At 47.9% G+C, this 22,151-nt stretch overlaps 1 protein-coding gene across 1 annotated transcript in view; it reads right to left on the bottom strand.

Moving 5' to 3' along the window:
- Positions 1-1,433: 1,433 nt before the first annotated feature.
- Positions 1,434-22,151, bottom strand: part of NDRG1 (N-myc downstream regulated 1) — a 42,322-nt gene continuing 21,604 nt past the window's right edge. Inside the window, exons 6-15 of the mRNA XM_056109978.1 lie at positions 21,885-21,945; positions 19,230-19,316; positions 16,682-16,738; positions 13,166-13,269; positions 11,724-11,780; positions 10,684-10,735; positions 9,544-9,591; positions 7,962-7,997; positions 6,668-6,719; positions 1,434-3,344 (exon numbers count right to left, since the gene is read on the bottom strand). Coding sequence (XP_055965953.1) covers positions 3,103-3,344; positions 6,668-6,719; positions 7,962-7,997; positions 9,544-9,591; positions 10,684-10,735; positions 11,724-11,780; positions 13,166-13,269; positions 16,682-16,738; positions 19,230-19,316; positions 21,885-21,945 — 796 coding nt within the window. The 3' untranslated portion in view covers positions 1,434-3,102. The remainder of the gene's footprint in view (positions 3,345-6,667; positions 6,720-7,961; positions 7,998-9,543; positions 9,592-10,683; positions 10,736-11,723; positions 11,781-13,165; positions 13,270-16,681; positions 16,739-19,229; positions 19,317-21,884; positions 21,946-22,151) is intronic.

Here is a 22,151-nt window from a genome sequence, read left to right as displayed (position 1 = left end):
GGTGAATTGCTTTCAAAGACTGAGTGCGGGAAAGCAGAAAAGGGTAACTCAAGTCATCAAGCACTACCTTAGCTAGGTGATCAGGCTTAAGTGGATGATGAATCCGCTGTCTCACCATGTTGAGAGTGCTTTATGAAAAGGAAGAGGACTCCATCGATGTGTCTTTGTTCTCATAAACTCTCATCTCTGAACCGTGAGAAAAGCACCATGTAAATCTTGACTTGACAGGGCCTGGCTCTCCAAAACGCCCCACCTGTCTGTTTCAAAATTGCTAGTCATCCAAAGCAAGGTTAGAAAAAGGTTAGGGCAGAGGAAGTCAAGGAGATCTGTTGAATTAATATGATATGATCTGCTGGATAGGAGTTCTGGGACAGAGTATAAGAGAGCTGGAGAGAGCTGGTGATGTTCCAATCAGCTGGGATCTGAGTGAACAGTAATGTGTCTGTTTTGATTTCTTAGTAGCTTCAAAGTTCCTGGTTATATAAGATGGGAAACCGAGTTCAGGCTATATAGAACTCTGTGCCCTCTTTCAATTTTTGTGTTGATTTTAAGCAGATCTTAGATAAAAATAGAAGATTATTCTAAAGCCTAGTGTGTTTATAATTTTCTTCCAAATTATAGTCAAAACAATCATACCTTGGTTGTCAAAGGATGGTCTTTCCACTTGTTTTTCTGTGATAAAAATAAAGTGAGAAAAAATATACTTCCCGCAAATTAGAGGTTGGAAACCTTTAACACTTGATCACTGCTTTGTCCGAGCAGTGGGGCAGTTGACAAGGTCTGAATTGAAATGGGCTATAATACACACTGCGCTCTCTTGGTATGAAAAAAGTAATACAGGGACAGGAGAGATAGCTCAATGGGCTAAGCACATGCCTTGCATGAAGGAGGCTCCCTGAGTAAGACCAGGAGTGATCAACAAGCTCTGAGCCAGGAGTGGCCCCAGAACACATCTTAGAGTAGCCTCATTCAAAAAAAAAAAAAAAAAGCAAAACTAGAATTAAATAATTTGCATCAGTTTTAACTAAATGTATTGTTGAAGTTAACTTCTCTTGTCCTTTCTGCTTTTTGTTTGTTTTTTGTGTTTTTTTTCTTTTTTGGGTCATACCCGGTGAGGTTCAGGGGTTACTCCTGGCTCTGCAATCAGGAATCACTCCTCTCGGTGCTTGGGGAACCATATGGGATGCCAGGGAACAAGGCCGGGTCGACTACGTGCAAAGCAAACACTCTACCCATTATACTACTACTCCGGCCCCCAGTCTTTCTCCCTTTTTTAATGGAGCTACGAGAGCATTCAAAGTTCCTTCTGTGGCTCAAATTGTTTGTCCACTGGATTTCTGCTCTCAAGAAAAGGATTTTTCAGGAAAGGGACAGGCTAAGGGAGGCGCCAGGCATGATAAGACCCATCCCCAGATGATAAAAGCACAAGCCACTGCAAAGTTACAAATTTATTGGTCCAGAAATAAATACAAATATCTCATTAAGAAACTCCTCTGGAATGACTTATACATAAGTTTTCTCTCTCCTGCCCTGACCCCTGTTCTTTCTACCCAGTCAGGGGAAGTCTCCCAGGTGGTAGGTGGCAGGTAAACTGAGTCACTGTCTTCTAGTGACCTAAAAGGCTGGACAATCTCCTTCTGCCAACTCTAGGACCCCAGAAACCATTGGGCCCTAGCAGCTGATTCAGCAACGGTCCACTAACTCTGGTCCAACTTCCTCTAAAAAGATCCATGGTTAGCCAAAATGAAAATCAAAAGGCAGTAGTAGCACAGGATTGGGCAACTTTGCCAGTGTTGCCCAGGAATGTCAGTGGTGCCATCCATTCAACAAAAGGAAGTTAAAAGGGAAGAGGAGGGAAGAAAAACCCATAGGATATACATTCCAAATCCTCACTGCCACTCTCCATGTCCCGTGTGAATCCCCACTCCTTCCAGGAGCAAACGGGGCCATCTGGAGATAGGTCAACATTAACAGAAACATCCAGCTGTCAAGCTCAGATTCAACCCCAACTGCCCAAGACTGGAAGCTGGATTTCACACAGTCACACCAGATTCCTGGGAACCAGGCGGGGTTGGCCTGAGGTCATAACTGCATTAAATTCCACCACATCTACAAGAATTCCTCACATCTAGTAACTGGAAGATCACCCCCACCCCAATACCCTATCTCCCAAGGCCTGAATATTTATCGCAGTCAAGCCCAGCTGTTCAAAATATAATTCCCCATGTCAAAGAAAGCAACTACAACTATAAATGCTCTCTCTCATGAACAATAAAAGTCACTCACTCATGGACTGGGGGTGGGAAGAAGGGGCCAGGGAGGAGAAAACAGATGAGCCAAAGCCTTAAATCCCAGTGTTTTCATACCAGTTTCCTTGCAGAGCCTGAAGACCCTGCTGCATACTTTGTCTGCCCTTTCAGGGGCAGCCAGAAAAACAGACGTGTGCTTTGGCATAAAAAGTGGAGAGATGCACCCACTTTTAAAAAAATCTATTATTTAATGTTAACTAAGCAGATTCCAAACACTGCTGGCCTCCACATATAAATTCCATCTTTTTTTTTACCCACTTCCTGTTTGGCCAAGTTCAAAGAGTTCCCCACAATTTGCTGTTCTCCCCCTCCCCAAATCCGAAAGGCTTTTGTTTCCAGAAACTGGCTGGTTCTTGGCTTGAGTTGGAGAGGAAACAGGACGTAGGTGGGCCACACTCTCCAACAAATCGCCTATTGAAATCAGGATGCGCAGGTCAGCCTAGCCGAAGTCTATGAAGTGTTGACCACTGTGTTTCTTGTTTTTGGCAGTATGTGGGGGGTCTCTGTGGGATGGGGGTTGTGGAGGACAGTAGCACAGGCTGCTCACTCATGGAAACAGGACACTGATGCTCCATTTCCTTTGGTCCACCCACCCATCCTCGTTCCAAAGGGTGCCCTCGACAAACCAAATCTAGCTTTGTTCTCACCAGAGCTCACTCGTACAAAATAAGCTTTGGATTAATACCGAGTTATATGTGGTGTGTGGCAGGCGCGGGTGGAGGTACAGGAAAGGGCTGAAGGAAGGGAAGCTACAGCAATTCAGAGTTCAGGGGTGGCCATTTCCACAGGTCACCTAACAGGAGACTTCCATGGACTTTGGCCCAGCATTGTTCCCGGTGGCGCCAGAGTTGGGGGTGATGTCCAGGCGGGCACCCTCACTGGTATGAGAGCGGCTGCGGGTGCCCTCGCTGGTGTGGGAGCGGCTGCGGGTGCCCTCGCTGGTGTGGGAGCGGCTGCGGGTGCCCTCCAGGGAGCTGACACTGGAGCCCGAGGCTGTGCGGGACCGCATCAGGCGGGTCATGCTGGCCGAGGGCACTGGGGAGAGAAGAAGCAACGAGTTAGGGCAGGGAAGAGGCCAGGAGCACCACAGGCCAGCAGGAGTGCCTGCTCTATGCAACCCCTGCTGGCCTCACACCCATGTCCTGTCTATACCCGGAGAAAACCCGGTTGCCCTGCTCTCTGTCATTCTGCATCAGCTCAGAGATGAGCATGGCACTCGGATGAGAAAAGACTCACTGCAATGAACACTGCCCTGGGAAGCCCAGCGCAGTATTTGAGTTCCAGCTCTTTTGCTTGCTTAATAGCTCTTAACTTTGTGAGTACCCTTCTCTCCAGCCCCATCTGTAAAATGGGAAGACTCAGGCTAACCTCCAAATGCCAATGCTTGGTATAAGCCCACCAATGCACATTGTCTTCAATCACTGGCATTAGGAGGGTATTTGAGCAAACTTATCTTCTGGGGTCCATCATGTAAATCATAGGGAGACTGAGACACATGGTGAGACTGGAGTATAGGTATCGTGTCTCTACAAAGAACAGAGAAATTCCCAGAATGATGAAGTACACTCTTCAGGGCTTACTATGCCCTCATGCATGGCAGGTGGCCAATAAAGGGGAAACAGACAAAATAATCCTCCCATCTCTACAGGGTTGAAGAAAGTCATCTCCAAACTTTACATCTCTCATGACCTTAGAATGTGGTCTTATTTAGATACAAGGGGCTCAATGTACTAAAGAAGAGAACCTAAAGGATCCAAGTGAGCATTCCAGAGACACTGGGAAGACAAAGATACACACCCATCAATATAGTAGTCAGCCAGAGAACACTGGACAGCCTCATCCACCAAGAGCTGGGAAGAGGCAAGGACCTTTGAAAGAGGTGTGACCCTGCCTACACAATGATTTGAATATCTAGCCTCTAGAACTGTGTACTGAAAGAGTATACATTGCCAGTGTTCTAAGCTACCCCATTAATGAGAATTTGTTAGGGCAGCCTCAGGGAATGAAGGCACTACTCAACTGAGGCATTGCAGCATATGCCACATTGAATAACCATCAGCGAAGGCAGGTAGCAAATTCACAAACATTCTGTGCTTGTGGGTAGATGTGGTGATTCACAATGACAGACACCCTCACACAATTAGGGCTGACCATACTTAATTCTTTCCTCAAGATGTAGATTTTGAGTCCCAGAAGTATGAGGATGAACCCCAAACATATCCTATCTTTCTTGACTGGAAATCTGGGTGTTTTACTGATCTCAACAGATCCTGGCAATGATGAATGCCAAGGGGCGGTCCTGCCTGGTGCAGCAACTAGAAGTAGGCACTGGAGAAGACTGTACAGCTGACTCTTGAACAACACAGGTCTAAAGTCCACAGGGCCACTTCAATAGGAATATTTTCATGAACAGATGATGCAAATGTGTAGCACCAATAAAATGCAATGCAGTTGAGTGCTACAAATACATGAATCTCCCTTCCTTATAACATTTTTTTTCCCTCTTTTGCTTTTTGGATCATACCCAGCGATGTTCGGGGATTATTCCTGGCTCTGCATTCAGGAATTACTCCTGGCGCTGCTTGGGGGACCATATGGGATGTCAGGGATTGAACTCGGATTGGCAACATGCAAGGCAAACATCCTACCCACTGTACTATTGCTCCGCCCCCCCCCTTATGATTTTCTTAAGAACAATTTCTTTTCTCTAGTTTTACTAGAGAAACACTGTTCAATACATATAAATACAAAAGACGCTAATTGGCTATTTATATGACCATGAAGACTTCCGGTCAACAGCACCAGGTTTATAGTTAAGTCAACAACCTCCTGTTCTCAGGTTGTAACTTTCTATTTGGCTGATGTCTCTGGGATGGTGTCTGTCCATGTTGTCTCCCCCCAAACCTTCCAGGATGGCTTTCTGGAAATAGAAGCTGGTTTGGAGGTAGGGTGGGAAGAAGGCCTGCCTTTCACTTCCTTCCTCTCCAGAAAACACTTTGAAGGCAAAACCCAAAACTCAAGGCAGGTCCAAGACAAACATACTGAGATCCACAGCCAGCAAGGGATTGTATCCAGAGGGCTGCCTGGAGGTTTCTCCAGTGGCTGCTTCAGCACCCCCTATTCCTAGAGGGACAATGGCCCTGAAGGTGGGGGACCACAAGCAGACGTTTGCTGCCAAGGGCACCTGGGGACACATCCCAGCCCCACCTGCCACCTAGCACGGCAGACAGCCCTATCCTGCTCCCAGCCTCACTGAAACTAAGGCTGGCTGAGGCTCCTCTCAAAACCGCAGTCAGTTTACCAAACATACTGTTACTATTTTCAATGAACAAACAGTTTAAGTCTCAAGAAAAACAGAAGAGCTTAGCAGTTCAGACTTCCCAGTTAAGATGGGCACACAAATCATAATTGCCAGCAGTAGGTGGAGAGAGTCCAAAGCAGTCCTGCAGGAACTGGACACATGGCTGGCCTGCACTGTGGGGGCTGGAACCCAATATTGTCTGCCCTGATGGAGTGGCTCTGTGTGTGTCAAAACGAGCTGTAGGGGGCCCCACCAACCTACCAGCTAGAACCCTCACACAAGAGGCCACAAGTTCTTGAATTTTGCTCCTATTTATCCTTCAACTCCCGAGTCAAATGATGTAGCAAAGACATGCTCCGAAGTATAAACAGCTTAATCAGCCACTTACACAGAGCTTAGTTTTCAAAGACTCATCTAGGGCCCAATTGTGCTTCTCACTTAATCTCTCAAAGCCTCAGCTTTATGATGTGTAAGATGAGGATCAGAGTACCTCGGAGGATTATGGTGAGGGTAACATGAGAAGATCATTTAATTCTTCTTCTTTAGCACATCACCACCATCATCATGAACACCACAGGGAGACTCTTGGGCATGTAACTGAGGACCTTGGATTGTGAGTCAGAGGGCTAGTGCATGCCCACCTTGCATACAGGAGACCCAAGTTCGGGCCCCAAGAATAAAGAAAAAAATGGAAAAAAATTATGCAACAGGGCTGGAGAGCTGATTCAAAGTCTGGTGCAGTTTCATGCTGGAGGCCGGCAGCGTGTCCCAAACATCACCAGATGCGGCCCCCAAACAAACAAACAAATTTCCTGCTGTGAAATAACTTTTGTCCAGCAACAGGAGGAGAAGGCATAACAGGGACTTCACACTGCTGCTCACCCTCCACCCCTCAAGTTTGCTTCCCTGGATCTGCCTCCCTCTATCTGCCCAACTGGCAAAAGGCTAAAGGCAAGGGAGGGACTTCAAATATCCATCTCAGCCTGGTTCAGAGGTTCACGTTTCCATCTCCCTGCCCTGCCCCTCGTCCCACCCCTGCCAGAAACCCAATACTCACTGTAGCCCATGCCCTGCACGAAGTACTTGAAGGCCTCAGCGAGCTTTGCTGGCTGCAGTGGAGGAAAATCTGGTTAGTCTCCAGAGTGCCCAGTTCCTCTGGCCCCAGGGAGTAGAGCTCAGAGTCATCACGATGGTCTGGGTCGTGTGTGCATATGCCTGGCATATGTCCGAGCCTGGTTCAGGCCCTGGCACCACCCACAAACATTGCTTGGTGCATCCCTGGAGGCCTAGAAGCACCATCAGGTGTGGTCCTGGTCTTTCCTGGCCCTAGCAGGAAGTGACCCTGGGCTCACTGAGCAGCATTTGGGAGGCAAAAATAAACAAAAAAAGGGAACCTGGCTCAAATAGGATCCACTGTGGTGATAGGACAAAGCAGAGGACAACTATGGTCCGATCTGGGAGATTATGATTAGTTTTGGCTCAGGAGAGAGAGTTCACATACAGGTCACTGACAGGGAGAGCTTCATCAAGGCTCCTGACTGGTCTGAGCCAGGCTTGCCTGTGAAATTAAGGCAGAGCACCACCACCACACCCCCAAGGGGACCCCTGCAGACTGGGCTAGAGAGGAGAAACACCCAGAGTTAGCAAAAGGCCCAGATTGGACTGTGGGTTAGTGGGAGAGGCTGGGGGCAGAGTTCTGCCATCCCTTTCTGGGTTGGAGAGAGGAAGAGTAGGGGACTAAGGGACAGAGAAAGAGTAGGGGACTAAGGCCGGTTGACGAGCAGCCTGCAGTACACAGAAGACCTGATTTTCCGACAGAGGACACAGAAATCTGGAAACTATGAGACTACCGATAAACGGTCCTCAGGGGCCAGCCAGGTAGGGGTAGAGCAGGTTGGGAGGGAAGCAGCAGGGGCACTTTCAGGGACTTAGGGACCACCTCGGAGGAGGGACAAGTGGGATGGGGTAGGTATGGAGGTGAGCATCAGGAAGGAAATGGAGACAGGTGTGAGGTTCAAGTATGGAGGTGGGGGTGGGGGGAGCTGGTGAGGAGGTGAAGACTGGTGTGGAGGTGGGGACAGAAGTGGGGGACAGGTGTGAGAAGTGGTGATGGGGTGGGAGGTGGGGATAGAACTGTGGGTGCAGGAATGAAGGTGTGGACAGGGTGAGAGGTGGGGATAGGAGTGCGGATGGGGACAGGTATGGAAGTTAGGATGGGGTAGGAGGTGGGAACAAGTTGTGGAGGTGAGAATGGGCGGGGGCAGGCATGGAGGTGGGGATGGCCTCGGAGGTGGGGACAGGGGTGAGCACGGCAATGGGCAGGATGAGGTGTGGGTCTGGCGCACACTTACCTGGGAGATCTGGGGCAGGCCGCCACAGTCCGCCATCTAGGAGAGAGAGAAGTTGATTAGTGCCGGAGCGTGCACAAGGCAGCTCACCTGGGTGCCACTTGTCCTCTCCGGGGCACCCAGCCTAGTGAGGCTGCTTTGATGTGTGTCTATTCCAGCACCCGGCTGTCTCTTGAGCAACCCCACTCCTGCAGCGCCAAGCCTGCCAGGCCCTCTTGAGGTCCTGTCCACCAAAGTCTCTGTGTCCCCCAGGAGCCCTGGAGGGAGGACTGTCCCCTCGGAGATATGAGTGCTCTGTCCATCTTCTTGTAGCTAGAACTGCAGCCTGGAGGCTGCAGAAGGGCTGACATGAGGTGTTTGGGATCTGGACAGAGGGAGTCACAGGTCAGCCCATGAGTTTCCCTTTCAGGGTGCTGAAGCACAGCATTGTCTTGTCCCTATGCCCTATTCCAGGATTCTGGATGCAACCAAAAAAAAAATTAATAAAACTTAGGGTGGGAGAGACAGTAAAATGGGCAGGAGCACATTCTTTGTATGCAGGTGGCCTGGGTTCAATCCCTGGTCCCATAAACACTGCTGAGAGTTTCTTTCTGGCCTTCAGCTATGAGCTGGGAGCAGCCTCCAGAATGACCAGTTGTGGCCACCAAAAGCAACAACAAAATAACACTGAAGAATAAAGCATCTGGGGTGGAGATTGCTGAGGGAACAGTAGGCTACAGATGCTTGGCATCTTGAGCCACCTCACTTCAGGCCTGTCCTTACAAGGTAGCTACAAGAAAGATCTTGGTTTTGTATAGTCTCTTGGGCCAAGAAGGCCCCAAACACTCCACTGGCTTGAGTGGGCCCCAATTCCCCGCACAATGCAGAGCTGAGACCTTCACAGAATAGACACACAAACACAATGCTCAAATAAGCTCCACACACTCCAGTCTCTCAGAAGCCATGGGCAGTGGTAGTTTTCCCCTTTGTACAGAGCCTGACTGGGAAGGTGTTCTGGGCTATTTGAAGGAGAGCCTCTTCTTGTAAATTTCTGGAGTCCCAGAGAGGGATTCTCTCATTTCTGCAGTCAGCATCCAGTGGAACATTGCAAACAAATAATTATTTTCTCTTATTTTTGGATGTCTTGGGTCACACCCTGCTCACTGATGGGGAACCATGTGGTGCCACTGGGAATTGGATCCAGGGCCTCACGCGGGCAATACAAATGCTCTATTATTCATCACAGCTCGGTCCTGCACAATACAAAACAATGACTTCCAGGGTTCCTGATCATCAGATTTGTCTCGGTCAGGCACACCTCCATTTTTCAGGAAACCGGGGTTTTCTGGGGCTGGAGCGATACGTAGGGTGTTTGTTTGCTTTGCACGTGGCCGACCAGGGTTCTATTCCCAGCATGTTATACGGTCCCTCGAGCACCACCAAGAGTAATTCCTAAGTGCATGAGCCAGGAGTAACCCCTGTGCATCACTGGGTGTGACCCCAAAACCAAAACCAAAACCAACCAAACAAACAAAAAACCCCAAAAAACCAAAACCAGGGGTTTTCTAAAGAAGACCAAATCAAAAGTCCACCCCTGCCCTTGTACCTTAAGGAGTGTGGTCTTTGTTGGATCCAATTTTGAGTTGCATTCCACCTAGACAAGAAAAGTGAGAACAAATTCATTAACTTCTCTGCCTAGACCCTGAAACACACTTCCCTGTTTTTCCTGACCTTCTGCCACTATTGTCAGAAATGAGTGTTTCTTCTAGCAGAGGAGAAGGAATGTGGGCTTTGTGAGCAAACACAGGCGGCTTTAAAATCCAGCCACACGAAGACTAGATGTGAGGCTCTTCCTCATTGAACTCAGTTTCCTCATCAGTAAAATGAAGATGATGTTTTTCCAAAAGGGCTGCTATGGTCTGAACTAAAATGTACAAGGTACTCTGGAATTACTGGCTAATGTTTAACCAGTTGTCGCCAGAGATACTACAGGTTTGTCACCCCCGGTTCTGATACCTCCAAGCTAATGTATTTTTCCACTGAAGCAGTGTACATCCCAAACTGGGCAAAATATATATACATAATGTATTTTGTTCAACATGCCCTACAGGAGAACCACCACCTGCTTTGATCTAGCTAGTATATGTCTATTGATGGATCCTACGATTGCATTCAACATATTGGAGAATTAAAAGCTCACATTAGGTTTTTGCCTTAGTTATGTCATTTCTCCAGGTCTCTGCTTCATGGACTCCCAGGTCCCCTGGGCCCAGTTTGGTGGATACTGGGAAAATAGAATCTTTGTTTTGACTCACAACATCACAAGTGGGAATTAGGAATGAAATGAGCTAGAAAGCCTGGCTTAAGCCTTGCTCTTCAGGTGCTTCTCTGCCCTTCCAGACAATCAGGCACCAGCTGGTTCTAAATGCTCCCTCCCCCACCATTCCTCAGTGGGAGGAGGTCTTTTGACCAGGAAGCCAAGTAAAAAGCACATTCACAGAAAGAAACTGTGGGAAGCAGGAGTGGGGCAGGAGGGTAGAGCCTGGAGAGGTGACATGATCTGTGGTCAAACAGCCACCAGGGCTGGTAATCACCAGGTGCGGAGGATGGAGGATGGGCCAATCCAGTACTCAGAAGACATCCATGCCCTGATGAAGTCATTGGTACTGTGTACAGGGGACTACAGAGCCAGCCAAATTTGCACCATTGCATTCCATGCAGAAACCAGTGACTGAGTTCTACATACCACAGCATCCACGGCAGGTGAATTATCTCCAACCACCAATAAAGCAGGGCACCTGGAGGACAAGGAGGAGAAAGGGAGGAGTGGTCAGCACCAGCTCCTTAAAGACTTGCAGACCCCCAGGCATGTCAGATCTGGTCTGTGGTTCTAAACAAATACTGATTTCCATTTCCTCCTCCCTTTTGCTCTAACACTTTATTTTCTTTCTCCTGTTTGGTCCTTAGGATCAAATGGGTGGGTAGCCATTTATACCTGTGTGAATTTTAAAAAATTTCTATGTCCTGATGGATTTTTTTTTATTTTCTTCTTTATTTTGGATTTCAAGATCCCTCTCCTCTGAGTAGAGGAAGGATGTGTAGGACTTTTCGAATGACCCAATCCAGAGGCAAAAATGACTTGCCTAAAAAAGGAAATGTTATGTGCCAAGTTCAGGTGTCCAAAACTATGGTTCACACAAGGAACTATATAAAGACACAGTTATTTCTGGTGGAAGACAAGGAAGTTTGCATCCGCCTCTGCCTTTGCCTCCTCAGTCTGTAGACTATTTTGGGTGGGTCTGTGTCTTATTCCTCTCTAGGCTTGGGGGCAATGTGAAGGATAGGTGCTTGACAAATTCTCTGTGTGACTATCAGTCCATCTCTTAGATGTGTCCCACAGAGGTGTTCGGGTGCCCCCAAAACTGCACAAGGACCAGAGAAATAGTATAGAGGGTTAGAGTATTTGTCTTGCCTGAGGCCAATCTGGTTGGATCCTGGGTACCCCTTGTGGTTCCAGAGTCCTGCCAGGAGTGATTCCTGAGCGCAGAGCCAGGAGCAAGTCCTAGGCACAGCTAAGTGTGAACCACCACCACCACCACTACCCTCCCCCCACCAAAAAAAGAACTGTCCAAAGTGGAAAGGGTATGGCTTGATGGTGTCTCTGTAGAATATTTTCCAGTTCTTAGTGCTGTGACATCCTACCACAGGAAGTTTACTGTCAATCTCAGAAAGCTCCACTAGCTTCTAGGGACAGAGCTTAAGTGCACAGGAGAGGAAAGGACTCACTGTAAGGTGACCGTGTGGGTTCCAGGCATGGGCCGCTCAATCTCCAGGTCCCGGCGGCTGCAGGCAACAAACGCCTCATTAGTGCCAGCTGACCCTTCCCTGGAGCACAGCTTCTCCTTCTCAGCCAAGGTCCCCAGCCCCAATACGCATCCCCCATGCCAAACTACCAGGTTTGAAGGCTTGTAGAGTCAAACTCACTTTTTGGAATCCATCACTTAATTTCTGCAATAGTGAGCTCCCATCCTTCTCCAGGATTCCCCCCTCTTTCATTGCGCTCCATGTGCGATTTTTTTCTTTTCCCAAATTGTCACTCCCCTCCTGGAATTCCTGGTGTCCAGCCTCCTCCCCAGCTCCTCTATTCAGACTGAGTCTCACCCATCCTCAACTCAGAATCCCGGACACAGATATTGAAGCCTCACATGCAAAACCAGCCCCGCTCCCTTCCTTCAAAGCCTTCAGATTGCCTGTCCCCTGCACAGGTATCCCTAGGCACAGGTTGCAAGAAAGCCTCCAGCATCAGACACCCTTTCTTCAACTCACAACCTGTCACCAAACAGGCCAGATTCAAATCAAGCTCCTCATTTCCTAGCTATGTGACCATGACCAGAATGTTCAACCTTTCTGTGCTTTCACTTCCTAAACAGGAAGCAAGGGTGCTAAGAGCAGCCTCATTGTGAGGTTTTGAAAAGAATCTATTGTTGCCAATGCCTGGCACAGGGGCAAACAAGGGTGAGACTGGAGGGTTGCTGATGGTCTTCTGTGTGCCCACTGTCCAGCCGAGAGCCTGGTTTGACCAGCTGTGCCTCTGTTTCTTTGGCAACTCCCAGAGAATAGTACCACACTCTCATATACTTCCGGAAGCGAAGAGGAGAGGAAGAGGGAGGGAACTAAGCCCTGTTACAAATATCAGCACACAGAGTAGGGTCATCACTGTGTGAGAGTGCAGCCACGAGACCCATTTCTGTGCCCTCAGAGAGAGCAGGGCAGAGCATGGGGCATTCATGGAGAGCCTAGACTCCAGGACCAGTCGCAAACTGACCTCAATACCAGCCACAATTAGGATTAATTATACTTTTGCTCCAAACTGAGAGAAGGTGCGCCCTATCCTTGCAGATGACCTCACCTTCCTTCCAGCAGCCTCCCTGGAATCCTCCACACTCAGCTCTCCTGGAATCTGGCCCACTTGGGGTCAGCCCTGAGCACAGGCATTTCCTCCCAGTCCTGGAGGGCATGACTGGTCTTACGGTGCTTGCGCCCCTAGTGGTCTGGAGCAGTGGCACAGCTCCTCCCCAAGAGTTCCCAACAGCAGGTTCACCCTGATGGGATTCCCTTCTGTTTAACTTATTTGCTCAATTTCAGAGGTGCATCTTCTATCACCTCTGCCTGGCCCTGAGTCAAGACCTACAGAAGGGAGTTGTGTGGCCCAGTGCTAGAGCCCATACCTGTTATAGGCGTTGATGAACAGGTGCAGGTTGCCAGGGTTCATGTCATGGACGATATGCTGGCGGTAGGTGTGGACCACCTCCACGTTATTCTGCATTTCCTCCTGTGTTTAGAGAGGGATGGTGAGCTTCGTTAGTACTGCAGCCTGGGTCATCATTCTCTGTTTTCCCTGATACTGAAGTACCCAGTGATGACAATGAAACCTAAATCCCTAAGAAGGCTGTGGTGCCTAAAATACCCAGAGGCAGAGAGAGATGGAATTTTAACGGGGCGCAGGAGGGACTTCCAGGTAGAGCCTACCCATCAAGGGTCCTGGTTCCAGGAACTCTGACTGCAAGTTAGTCCTTCCATACTAAGCATGCCCATCGAGATGGACACATGCCCTAACATCTCTGAAACTCATTGCACCCACAAGATTAAAAAAAAAACGCACAGGGAGAGGGGGAAATTCCTACTTCATTAGATGCTGAGATTTAACAGCCAATTCACTTTGGAACAAGTAACAATCCATGCGACAATTGGCCAGTGGTTTTTTTTATTTGTTTGTTTGTTTGTTTTTCTTTTTGGGTAACACCTGGCAATGCACAGGGGTTACTCATGACTCTGCACTCAGGAATTACTCTTGGTGTGCTCAGGGGACCATATGGGATACTGGGAATCGAACCCAGATTGGGGTTCGAATGTGTGCAAGGCAAACATTCCCTACCTGCTGTGCTATGGCTCCAGTCCCGTGTTTTTTTTTTTTTTAATGAGGATGCTTAAAGAGATGTTATTCCTGCTCAAAAATAAAAGTCCACTCCAATAATGGGAAGTAGCCAGAGAAGAATGTAATCACCATCCCCAACACCCTTGGGGTCTGGCCTCAGCTGCCCCCTCCTGGGTTTCTCTCCGAATATGATTTGAGACAGACAAACAAGGTAGGGGCTGGATCTGTTTCTCATTTGGACATCAGCAGACACTGCAGGTTTTACAGACTAGCCTGGTGTCAGGAGTGGCTGCAGAGCCACGCCGGGAGGGAGCCCTGCTATCCCAGGTCAGGCTCAGGCCACATGGTCCAAACATCCCCTACCATTTCCGCAACAAAGAGGAAAACTCGTTATTAAACGGCAAAGGGTGGGGTGGAAGGTAGTCTGAGCTGGAGCTTCAGAGCAAAACACAGCTGTAGCAAGCTGGCAGCAACCCCCAGATATCTGGATGGTGTGGGGGACAATCATGCCCAGTTCTGAAACTGACAACCCTCCTCTGAGGAAGTGCAGACCCCTTTTTCCATATTCCTATCAGACACTCAGTGAGGAGAGAATGTATCATAAGCCAAGAAATAAAGCCTGGAAGAGGGAAGGAGGCTAATACAGGTGGAATGGCAGCACCTGGAGAGTATGGACACGGCACATCCCTGGCCCAGTGAAGGGGAATTCATCTGGACAACAGTGGCTGCAAATAGAATGGAAGCATTCTGAGAGAGAAGATTGTTGTGGATGTTCTCAGTGGGTCCTAAATCCAATGACAGAAAAGCAGGGCTGTGAGGCTGAGGAAGTCAATGCAAGCTGGAGGCAGAGATGGGAGCAAGGAGCCCCAAGCCCATAAATGGCTGAAGCACCTGGAAGCTGAGAGGAGCTGGGAAGAAGCTTCTTGGGAGCCTCTCAGAAAGCATAGGCAGTCCACGCCAAGATGGCAGAGTCCAAACCATAGAAGGCGGAAGGAATCTGCTGTTGTGGCTGGTGGCACTGAGGTCCTCTAGTAGGTGCAGAAAACACAGGTATGGACCCTACGCAGCAGGCACTCAAGAATATCTGTCTTAGGGCTAGAGCAATAGCACAGCAAGTAGGGCGTTTTCCTTGTACACAGCCAACCTGGGTTCAATTCCTAGAATCCTATACAGTCCCCTGAGCACCACTGGGAGTAATTCCTGAGTCCATGAGCCAGGAGTAACCCTTGTGTATTGCAGAGTGTGACCCAAAATGAAAAAAGAGAAAAAAATTTTAAAAAAATATGTCTCCCTGGGGCATCACTCAGCCCTGTGATCAGGTGGTTACATGCTAGGATTCAGAAACAGGGAGATGCAGATCATTCTCCCCTAGGTGATCAGCCCCAGCTGGAGAGACAGCCAGAGCCAGGGCCTGGCTGGCCCCAGTGAGAGTGACAGGTTTCTACATGACTCACTTGCTGCAGAAAGGCCTGGTGGGGCCGTTCCGAGAAGTTACTAAAACCTACTCTAAAGTCAGACACACAGTTTCTGGTCCTAGCCCCAGCTATCCCTCACTGAGATGCCATATACACAAACCATTCACCTCTGTGGTTTCAGGTTTCTCCATACATAATTGGAAATAAAAATTGCTGTTCTAGGGATCAAAGAGGGAATACAGCAGGTAAGATGATTGACTTACACCCGGCCAACCAGGGTTCAATTCCGGGCACCCAATATGGCCCCTGGAGCCCCACCAGGAGTGATCCCTGAGTGCAGAATTAGGAGGAGATCTTGAGTATGGGCCCCCAAACAAATTCCTAGCTCCTGGGATGGATGGCATAAATGCATACTGACACAAACTGAAGAGTAAACTACACACATCAAAACCCACAAGCACCTTTGTTCTGGCTTGGATGTGCAATGAACCCAAACAGGAAATTATCAAGATAACCCTCCTCCAGTGAATGGAAAACCAACCCGAAGACCATCATCACCACCACCACCACCACCACCACCACCACCACCACACACACACATACACACACATACACACATGCATACACACACATAGACACACACGAATACACACACATACACACATACATACATGCATACATGCATACACACACACACACTCCACCCAGCACCAAGAGCAGTGAACAGCTCCCACTCCCACTCCCAGCAACACCAGTGCATTGTTAAGAAAGTACTGCCAAGTGAAAAGAGCCAGATTTAGTTTTTAACAAGCAAGCACAGACTGTGTGAGCTGCTTGTATAAAAATCTAGGAAAGGCAAATTTGACTAAAAGCAGGAGGAGGAAGAGGGTGACCCCAGGGCATAAGGTGGGAAGTCCCTGAGCAGAGCTCAGCGAACCTAGGGCCAGATGACTCACTAGCTGGACCCAGCAATGAGGTGCTGCTGGGGCCCAGAGGTGCTGGAGGCCACCAAGACCACCTTAGTATTGTACGGGGACTCATATATGGCTGTAGATAGAGCTCAGGGCTTTGTTCATTCCAGGCATGTGCTCCCATTCTTTGAGCTCTCTCCTGGCCCCCATTACCTTGGTTTGGGTGATGAAGTTTTGGGTGTACCCAGGTGCTCAGCTTTGTCAAGTTCTACATTTTCAATTTGTGTATTTGTATTCAATAAAATCATTTTCAAGTCTGAAGTGATAAAGGGTGAGAGCATGCTTTGGTTGTGAAGCAATAATATCACATGTGCATCATCATGTGGCACCACCAGTGTGTATCTTGTTGGCCTCTCTATCCTGTGTGTCAGGCAGCCACAGCCACTCAGTGTGAATAACAAAAGGCCAGATCACGGGACTCACCTTCCCAAAGAAGTGGGAAACCACCATGTCTGGAAGAGCCTGGGTCCATCCGGAAATCTGCGGGACAAATCACAGAATTAGGAAATTGGGGTTCACTGAGAGACAAGCTCCCAAATCCAGGTCAAGAGGTGATAAATGATGCTTGCTGGATCTGGGGTTTCTGGAAGTCAGCCCCGCCTTATCCTCAGAGGTCCACACACAGGGTGCAGACAAGAGCAGGCACTCAATAGAAATGCAACTTGTTACTATCTTTGCCCCTTCTGGGTACACTGAATCCTCAGCAAGGGGTGCCCACGTCCACTGTTTCTGAGTACCTGAGTCTCCACCCCAGCCTCTGCTTACCTCAAACTAGCCTTTAAATTTCCTCCCTCAAGACAGCTTCTCTCTGAATATACTGAATTTTCTGATGACACTGTGACCTTCACCTGTCACCTCTCTTTATGACAATGCTAGTATACAACAGAAATTCCATAAATATTAGACATACCATACCATCAGATTCATAAATACGATGTATGCATGATGACATGCATATTTGACATAAATTTTATCCATTTATCTAAATGGATAAAGTTTATATTGACATAAACTTTATCCATTTAGATAAATGGATAAAGTTCATATATATATATATTTTTTTAATTTGGATTTTTGGTTCACACTCAGCGATGCTCAGGGGTTACTCCTGGCTTTACACTCAGGGGTTATTCCTGGCTTTACATTCAGGAATTACTCCTGGTGGTGCACAGGGGACCATATGGGATGCTGGGAATTGAACCCAGGTCAGCCGCGTGCAAGGCAAACACCCTACCTGCTGTACTATAGCTCCAGTCCCCAAAGTTTATATATGTTTAAGTTCTGTGATACCAGGCACAAAGCAGGAGCTACCAAAGTACTAGGCATGCAGCAAGAGCATTAAGTATGTGCTGACTAGTTCGGCTCATGCAGGATCTGCTGAAGAAGATAAACTCTAGACCTCGGTGTTGCCATATAATGCTGCCCTGGTGCTGGGGTTCAGAGCACTGGAACAGAAGTATGAGGAGAGCCAAGGAGAGCCTCCCAGGAGGCACTGTGTGTCCTAGGATCTGATCCAGGGGATGACGCAGCGTTGACCAATGCTGTGAGTCTTCCCTCTCAGAACTGGGGTTAAACAGGATATGGCACAGATAGTGAAGCCCCATTATCACCACTTGGTCCCATATCAGTCACTGATCAGCGTCTTCTGCCCTCTACCCCTGGCTCAGAACATCTTCCCAGGAGCCATCTTCCCAGCACACATTATTCTCTTGTTAGAGAATAAAGTGAAAACTAGAGTGTATCTGCTCCTGAACATAGCACTCATGTGGCAGGGAGGGCACCAGGCAGGGACACGATATTAGGATGGCCAAAACGGGAGGGAGTCAGAGAGGGGCATCACCCCTTCCAATCCTCTGGCCTGACAGCCACTGCAAACTTGGCAAAAACACACTTCCAAAATGAGAAGCCAGGATCCCCCCAGCTTGAAAGACTTTGTCTATTGCAGTTGGAATGGTCTCCCTCTTTTCTTGGCAGATATCAGGGCCTTTATGAAAAAACAAAAAATCAACTTTGAAAATGTTTAAAGGATAAGCATGGACCAAGGCCAGTGGACAGAGCCCAGAGCCCAGCTTCCCACAACGCAGGGGGCCTTCCTCTTAGGGGCCTTGTCGTCACCACCAGTACTTGGTCAAGGCAGAAAGGAAGAGATGGGGCAGGTGGGGCACAAGTGTGCCACTGATTAAGGGCCACTGAGGCCCCAGGAGAAACACTGGACCCAGGTCTCCCACTGGGTGTACCCCTAGACAGCTTCTTTAACTCTTCTGCACCTCAGTTTCCCCCTCTGTAAAGCAGTCACAGCCACCGTCACCAGCTGGCTCTACTACGGGTTTAAACAGGTAATGCATACAGAGTCACAGAGAGGAGAAATACCACCTGGTAGACAATCAATAAATGTTAGCTAATTATTACTGTCATCTACACTAAGTGGCACAGATGGAGAGTAAATTGATATTTCTTTACTCGTGGCTAATTCCTGAGATTAGAGAACATTGTTTATGTTCTGAGTCTCATGCACTTCTTCGGGGGGTGTTCCCCAGCAGTGCTCTGAGAGACCAAGTTCCCCTCCCAGCCATACTTGGCCCTGTTGTGTGGGTCTATTGGCACTCAGGTCTGGTGATGCAGTATTGCCTGTCTAGGAACCCTGTGGAGCTGGGGATGGAACTCCAGGACTGGTATGTGCCAGGCATGTACTTCGGTCCTCTAAACTATCTCCATGGACCCAACCAATACTCCTGAGTCCAAACATTGTTTATCAAAGCTGTCTTGGGAATTCCCGTCTCACTGGAATCTCTGACATCAGCCTCTCAGGGACCTCTGAACAGCAAATACTAGAGGTCATTTACTTCTCCAGGCAATGCTGAGAGCACCTCCTCTCTTTGTAGAGGTGGGGATTAGGGGACAGTGAGGGTGGAGTGTGCAGAAACCACTAAGCACCTGGATCCAAAAACCCCACCCAACAACCGTTCCTCACCTTTGAGGCAGCCCAGTCCATCCAGCCTTCTGCACATGGGTTCACGTTGATGAGGACGAGACCCTCCACCATCTCAGGGTTGTTCAGCTGCAATTCAAGACAGGAGATAAGAGAGAAACATGGCCAAGGGAGGCATGGTGAGTTTGAAAAATCAAACCAGGGGCTGGGTAGATAGTTCAAAAGAACTCAAGCATATGCTTTAAAAGTGGGAAGTCCCTCCATCTTCCTGCATTTCTGGTAGACTGCCAGTCATGCCCAGGAACTGCCTCTGGTGTCATGAAAGTTCATTAAAGTCCATGATCCAGAGACTCCCAAATAAATCTCTCATAAGGGAGCAACACAGAACCATACGACAGAGAGATGCTTCCAGACCTCGTACCAGGCTGTCTCATATGGGGCAACCCAGAGTGGGGTGGGTGAGTTCCCCTCCCTGCCCCAACAGAGCCATGACAGCCAAAAACCCCCAGAACTCAATCACCGCCATGCTCACAGCTGATCTCCACAGGCTTGGACAAGCCTCATCCATGAGTGAAACTGCTGAAAAGCCCAGGTATATAGGAATTATGACTGAAATCTCCAGCTTGCATGGAGTTGGGAATGGGCAACCTCCCGCCACCCCCCTTCGTTTCTGGAAGCCTGGCAGTCATGCCTAGGAACTGCCTCTGGCACCATATAAGCTCATTAATGGCCATGATCCAGAGACTCCAGAATAAGTCACTCAGAAAGGAGCAACACAGAAAAATATGCCAGAGATGCCTCCAGACCCCAAAGCCACAATCCAGTTAAAAAAATTAAATTAAATTAACCTCAGCTGTATTTTAAATTTTAGAATTTCTGGAGCAACATCTCATATTCTATACCACTGATGTACCAAGTGTAGCACACTACATTTGATGGGTTGTAAAGTAGAAGGCAATCCATCTAGGGGAGAATATATATATATGTATGTATGTATGTATACAAAAATATATAAGCATACAAGGTTCAACCTTTAACAACATGTTAGTAATGTCTTATACAAGGGCTAATGGCTCCAGAGTGAAATACAACAATCTTCACACACACTCTTTGAAGAAAAATTTTTGGGATCATTTTTAGTAGATTATTTATAACAAGAAGTATATAATAAATTATGCAGGTCCTGTTTCTGGGTCAAGATTTGAAGGCCGGGGTGGAAACATTCGAAATATGGTGGTGGGTAGGGTAGGTGTAATGGTGGTAGGATTGGTGTTGGAATATTAAATGTAACAAATTATTGTAAAAATAAAATTAAAAAATAAATAAATAAGTGGGAGGTCTGGGTTCCATCCCAGCACTGCATGGTCCATCGAGTACCTCTGAGAGCACCCATAGGTAGTGAGCCAGGAGTGGCTCATTAACAACAATATGGCCCTCAAACAACAATAAAGAACATTAAACCAAAGGCAGAGAAAAGACCCCAGAACAGGGCCATGTATGGTTCCCCAGAACAGGACTATATAGGGTGTTCTCAAGAGTACCACCCCCAACCCTGTCAAACTGAGGCTTCAGTTCAACAGCTACAGGATGGAGCCATGAGGAGGCATGGAGAGGCAGGTGCAGGATAAGTCAGGAACAAACCTGCTCCAGAGACCTTCGTTGAGCAAATCAATTCAACTGTCAAATGGGTTGATTGACAGTTCAACCCACACCTCAATCAGACAGGGCACATATACACTCTTTGGTTCTTGGTAGAACTCAATTACTTCTAGGAAATTACCTAATTATCTGTGTGCATATACACATGCATGCATGCTACACACACACATGCAGGTATGAACACACGTGCAAACATGTGCATACACACACACACATACACACACACCTAAAATAGAGTTGGGAGCCATGCTAGTCAGATAGACCCATATATCTTCATTCATCCCAGCAATTCCTACCTTGCATAAAGCCCAGCAAAGGAAACAGGAAGACACAAATTGTATCATTGCACTTTTGAACAACTACGTTGGGAAAATACTAAAGGTCATATAGCACCTGACTTGGACCCATGTAATCTAAGTAGCAACTGGCACAGAACTCTGATTCAAGTTCAGAATCAGTAAGCACCCAAAAGTTCCTGAGGACAACAAAAAGTGGAGCCATCATATGGAGACGCCTTGCTGGAACAGACTCCTCAGGAACATGAGAACTGTAAAGACACCAAACTGGAAACAAAAGAATACATCCAGGGTGGCAGTTTGGTGAGAAAAAGAACAACTTTCAGTATGTGCATGAGTCCACATGTAGGCTGGAGAGATAGTACAGCATATAGGGTGCTTGCTTTGCATGCAGTCAAGCTACATCTGATCCTTGGAGCTTCATATAGCCCCTTGAGCCTGACGATGTGTGATCCTTGGGCACAGAGCCAGAAGTCCAGAGCACTACCAGGTGGTGCCCTCTCCCCTCAAAAAAGTCCACATGTTTATACACAAGCACATGCATGCTCATCTATATACATGCACACATATGCAGGCACACAGTGTAGCACCAGGGCTACATATAAATCTACACCTGTGCACACACCCATACATACAACATACATATAGGTCATTGCCTTCTTTCCTTTGGTATTTTCAAATTCTCTTATGCTATAGTAATTTTATATAAAACATACTCTTTTTAATGCCAAAAAAAACTCACAGCAAATCGAGTGAGGATGTAAGCGCCAGCCCCAGTTCCCATGCCAATAACACTTTTCAGTCTGGAAGCAGAAAGAAAAATCCATGTCACAGAAGGCATGAGTGATGGGTTCCCTAACAACAACCTCAACACCTCCCCACTCTCTGCCCCAAAAGTGTCCCATCTTCTAGTATTCTAGCTGCATCGGGTGGGGGCTAGGGGCAGGGCAGTACCTGGAAACTACATTAGACTTTATGGCTTAAAAAAGGTCATGATCTTCTCCACATG

Source organism: Sorex fumeus, unplaced genomic scaffold, assembly GCF_029834395.1.
Source record: "Sorex fumeus unplaced genomic scaffold, SorFum_2.1 ptg000002l, whole genome shotgun sequence".
Taxonomy (NCBI): Eukaryota; Metazoa; Chordata; class Mammalia; order Eulipotyphla; family Soricidae; genus Sorex; species Sorex fumeus.
This window is presented reverse-complemented; position numbering and strand designations above follow the sequence as displayed.